This window comes from Prorops nasuta, unplaced genomic scaffold, assembly GCF_024137725.1.
Source record: "Prorops nasuta isolate Cenicafe-Biocafe unplaced genomic scaffold, Cenicafe_Pnas_1.2 PNAS00030, whole genome shotgun sequence".
Classification (NCBI taxonomy): Eukaryota; Metazoa; Arthropoda; class Insecta; order Hymenoptera; family Bethylidae; genus Prorops; species Prorops nasuta.
This window is the reverse complement of record NW_027116827.1, coordinates 450,220-455,286: the sequence shown is the minus strand read 5'-3', so window position 1 is coordinate 455,286 and position 5,067 is coordinate 450,220. Positions and strand designations below refer to the sequence as shown.

General features: G+C 34.9%; 1 protein-coding gene across 2 annotated transcripts; it reads right to left on the bottom strand.

The window, feature by feature from the left end:
• Positions 1-2,027: 2,027 nt before the first annotated feature.
• Positions 2,028-4,334, bottom strand: LOC136782760 (lipase 3-like). Of its 2 annotated transcripts, none has more exons than XM_066742415.1 (9): positions 4,228-4,334; positions 3,886-4,011; positions 3,692-3,802; positions 3,377-3,575; positions 2,929-3,290; positions 2,702-2,860; positions 2,554-2,638; positions 2,329-2,471; positions 2,028-2,264 (listed from the first exon to the last, which is right to left on the bottom strand). In XM_066742415.1, the coding sequence occupies exons 2-9, from the start codon at positions 4,003-4,005 to the stop codon at positions 2,097-2,099; spliced, it is 1,347 nt and encodes a 448-aa protein (XP_066598512.1). In that variant the 5' UTR covers positions 4,006-4,011; positions 4,228-4,334; the 3' UTR covers positions 2,028-2,096. The 2 variants fall into 2 exon arrangements, with proteins under 2 accessions (XP_066598512.1, XP_066598513.1); XM_066742416.1 differs by having other exon boundaries at positions 3,886-4,014; positions 4,228-4,273.
• Between the last annotated feature and the right edge of the window lie 733 nt (positions 4,335-5,067).

Here is a 5,067-nt window from a genome sequence, read left to right as displayed (position 1 = left end):
AAGATAGATGATGGGTGGAGTGGAGAAAAAGTGCCGAATGACCCCTCTCGATGCTCCGAGAGAATAAGAAAGAGAAGAAGCGTCGGAGCAGCCTCTCTAAATCATAGGCCAAATAAGCCTATTGTTGCGCATTTAGTGTGTGAAAGAATGTTGCCAAATCCGAAAGGGATGCCCGAGAGCCTATTTTGCCGTGAGATAAAATACTTTATGCCGAGGAGAGAAAGAGGAACTGAAACGAATAGGAGAAGAAAAGCAAAGTCCATGCTGAGAGAAAGACAGGGAAATGACTGTGGAAAAGGTCCGAAACTTGGCGCCAGCCAGTCGTCTCCTCGCGTCTTCCTCGCTCTCTTTTCTTCTTGCTATAGACCAGCGTATACAAGTCATATATATGCAAGCGCGTGAAAATTTCTCAAACGCATAAGAAAGTCCATATCTACCCGAAAAGTTGAGGACAGCACGGATTACGATTATACCCTTAGGATTTTCCTTCGATCATCGTCCCAGTATATATATATATATATATATATACCTTCCTGTAGAAAGCGGCAAAATCTCTTAGTTAAGGGTATTGTAGCGCTTTCGTGAATGAAACTAGCCGACATTCATCCGCACAGGAACGAGCGTAGAACGAGAAGAAGAACGGAGTGAATGAGATGGAAGGAGCGATTAGTTGAAGAAGGAGGAACGTTCAAAGTGGAAGCAAGATGAGCAACCGTATCCCCATTGAGGATCTTTCCACCACACAAATACAGGAAACCTTCTCTCACACCTAAACGCATACTCCTTCAAGGCTAAATATGTATATATATATATAAATAGTACAAGGGACATATTTTTTACTAGAATAATTTTAGCCCAATTATTGTTGTATCAAATGAATAAATCAGTCCATGTACTTTTGGAGACAGAATATATATATATATATATATATATATATATACACGTGGATGTAGACATATGCATATTTTATAGAATTGCAAAGTCGTGCCGAAGCAACACCGATATCGACGTATTGTGATCTCTCACACGCTTCCTTCGCGATAGCAGTTCGACCCTTGTAGGAGGACTAACGAGAAACGAGATTCTCTCGCCACCCAACTACCACCATTGATTTCGCTCGTGATACACGAATAGCTTTGCCAGATCTCATCCGGTCAATTTACATTATTAAGCAAGCACACATATATATATATATATAAAGTAGGTGTATTATAAAATATGGTGTGTATAGCTGTCATCGTTATACAGGCTCGATTGAGCGAGAAATTTTCAACTAGTTTGTACGTGCCGAATTTAATCTGTGTGAAATTAAGCTCCTTGTGGGAATGGTATGCCTGTTTTGGAGTGTAAGGGTCCCGAAGCTGTCCTCTATTAATGCGTACATATTTGTATCCCGGCTTCTCCGATTACCGGTGCGGACCCTCGAACTGTGTTCGGGTCGCGTCAGGACCACCGGCGGTATGCCCAGAAGGATTGCTTTAATTTTTCCGACACCCACGTCAAATACATCATGGCTATAGCGATAATATATTAACCGCCACTGTTCCGCAACAACCATCTATATACACGCTTTATATGTATATATCGCCGACACCAGCACTCCAGCGTACACCCCAGCGGCCGTGACCGCGCGCTCGGCGCTCACCTTAGAAGCTTATTCGTGCCAAAATATAGTATATTCTTCGCACCAAACTGTCGACCACTTTCAACCTGTGCAAGAAAACTAGCCGAAACAAAACTATTCCTCCTCGTCGGTAGCCTTGTCAGTCTTGTCAACGTCACTTTGCACCGCTACGCAAACTTTCCAACCGTAATCGGACACCATCCTCCCTTCCAGGCCTCCCTTTGATTCCTATACACTTATCCATAGTGCTCCGTTACCGATTCTTCATCTTCCACAATGTTCTCTAAAAATAGTCATCTATATAAATATACTATTTCAATTTTACTACTATTTATCTTCTCTGAAAATAATATCTTTAAAGCAAAGTAGAGATTTTTTACAACAATTTTGTCTTACCAAGGAATATTGGTCCAATTTTTATTGTATTTTAACTATATTGTTACAATATATATGTTTTAAAAAGGAAAGCAATTTATGCATCCGTATTTACATTAAAATTATCGATCAAATTTATGATTTTCTTGTAAACCAATTCATTTGCGTTTTTTGCATATGGGAAATCTATATGAGTAAACGCATTGTAATCTACTACATAAAGTGACGTTTCACCTCCTATATTATTTATTAATTTATCTAATTCCTGAAACACAATAATACAATTCGGTATATTGATTATATTGTTGGTAATTTGTAGTATTGGTTACCTTGCCATGTGTGCATAGCCAATCATTGCTACCGTAAAATATATGTACCGGAATTTTCGTATTACTTAAATTGTATTCTGGTGGATCTTTTTGACCGTAGTACTCAACGTTTTTACTCTTATAATCAAACTTCAGAAACTTCCCTTTATGGAAAACATGAATTAGTATAATAGCATAATTAAATCAGTTGTTTGCGATAATACAAGAGATTAATTAAATTTATACCGTTACGATCATTTTGGCTATAATGAAGTAATACTTTGAGGCTAGATCCACCTGGTGTATTGTAACCAATTGCTGGCACTGTCGTCTGAAACACAAGGATTATGCTATAATTGATGTACGAAATCTAACATATTTATAGAAATCTTACTAAATTGAAATTGGCATAGTCATAACCAAATGACGAAAATATTGTATTTATGCAAATTGGTTGAATCGGTGTAGTGGCTAAGCAAATATCAACGATTGATCTTGTCAGGATGTTGTGTTTCGCTGCTAATTCGAAGGAGCCGTAAATTTTATATATTAGCTAAAATCAATATATAATGCAATAAAAATTTTAAAATATTAATTTAATACAATGTTTTCTATACATACATATGCAATCTGCTCAAAAAACGGTAGTAGTAAATTGACGAGTGGACTTTTAAAATTGACGTAAACGACGGGGGCCATATTAAACATTGCATAAAGCTTTTTGTTGTAGTCTGGACGTTCCGACAATAGAATGTAACCAGCGGTAGTTCCCATTGAATGACCTATGTAAAATAATTTTTTCTGCCCAGTAACATTCAAAATGTAATCTATATTTGCCGCTAAATCATAAACTCCTATTTCATGATACGAAAAATCCCAAAACTTTTTCTCGAAAGATGACAGCTTTACATTGTTTCTGGAGTAAGTGGATCCACGAGCATTTGACAGCCAAACATCATAGCCGGCATCGGCTAGAGCAAACGCTGCAAAATTGAATTATACAAGAATTTGAGCTTTATGCAATTTTTACACAGGCACACGCTACTGAATACTGTATCAAAAAACTTACCGAATGCTTGCTCAGGACCGGTTACGGTCCAATCGCAACTGGTGACTAAAACTCCATGCTGGACCATAACTACGGGCCTATCGGCTGTGGTTGAGCCCTTTTTGTCTCCAATTACTCGAAACAAAGTTAATATATATCCATCTTCCGTTATAACCGTATGTGTTTCCGCATTGTATCCATATCTAGTCAGCATTTGTGCCTGGAATTATACAAATCACAGTGTATTAACGATACAGTATTTATTTTTCAACAATAATGTACTTATGGAAGGGGAATGATTTATTTTATAATAAATATAATTAATTTTTATCTTACAGGGTTGTAAGTAACATCGGGTATATTCCATTCTTTGGAATAGTCATGTATTAGCAAGGTATGAAGGAATTGGTCCAAGTAGAAAGATAATGGCTGGTTATCATTGATCGGCTGCAATATTTCATCGAATTCATCAAGGAACGACTTTAAACTTTTACAGATTAAGTTATTTTTATTCTTGAAAAAATTATTACGGCTGTAGCAGATGTATTCTTCTTTTGGTTTGTACTGGGCGAATCATTGCTTTCTCCATTTATAAAAGGTGCGAACAATACCAATAATAAAATGATATCAATAGTAACAGTGAGGATCATATCTACCTACAAATTGGCATAATATTTTAAAAAATAATCATCTTTATTGCTATGTAAGTCCATGATTATTAGAATTCAAGTAATTAATAGCTAATTTACAAACCTTCTAATGCCGAATTTTCAATAGACCATTACATTAGTTATGAAAATTCATTTGATTATAATGTACACTTTGGGTAAATATAATGATTTTTTAATAATCGAATTGAATATTGTACTTACTTAGTATTAAACTAATTTTGACGAAGAGATAGTTCTTTTTAATAATAACTGAGTCAAACAGAGAGTTGTCGGCTTAATAATGCAAAAGACTTGTACGCCTAATAAATATACTCGACAAGTATTGTTTAAATAAACGGAAATTCTGAAGCTACGAAGTGTGTAATTAGTTATAAATGATATAATTAAACGCATTATATTTGTTATCAGCATAGAAAGGTAATACTCTAAGGTAACACAATATGTAAACTAAAAAGTAGGTATATTTATCGTACGATTAAGTCGAAAACTTGCTTTCCTTTTGCGTAACATTAATCGCATGCCTTTGTTAAGTTTTATGCGTTTTCCAATATCAGATAATATAATTACAATTTTAAGTCGTCAAGAATATGTCAAATTATTATAGCTTTGCGTAGACTTCTCTTCAGCCGTTGGTGACCTTAAAACGCGCAATGCGATAAGTATTACAAAATCGTTCAGTAAAAATGCAAATCAGGCTAAATAAGAATAATTAGTTCCTTATCCTTTCTCTTTATGTTTTCAAAACTATACTCACCTTACAAACGTATATCGATGTTGGCAACTTTGTAATAGATAACGATATATAAAAGTGTTAGATGTCATATATACAGTTTTATTGTAAGGTTATACATATATATACAACATAAAACTTAATCCTTATTTTACTAGTACACTATAGAATGAATTAATTCTAAGATTTTGTTTTATAGATATTTTTAACAAATAGCCCTAATGTAGTAGGAAGTTGTAGAACAATATGAAAATTTCTGTTTTAGTTGATGCATCGTTAAAAATGAAGAATGTATCGTGTTTCTATCGCAT

Excerpts from the sequence above, each read along its gene's own strand:
- LOC136782760 (XM_066742415.1), bottom strand. The coding sequence starts at position 4,005 with ATGATCCTCACTGTTACTATTGATATCATTTTATTATTGGTATTGTTC. Across the intron at positions 3,291-3,376 it reads CGGTCCTGAGCAAGCATTCG|CGTTTGCTCTAGCCGATGCC; the intron begins GTAAGTTTTTTG and ends TCAATTTTGCAG. Across the intron at positions 2,265-2,328 it reads GGCTATGCACACATGGCAAG|GAATTAGATAAATTAATAAA; the intron begins GTAACCAATACT and ends ATTGTGTTTCAG.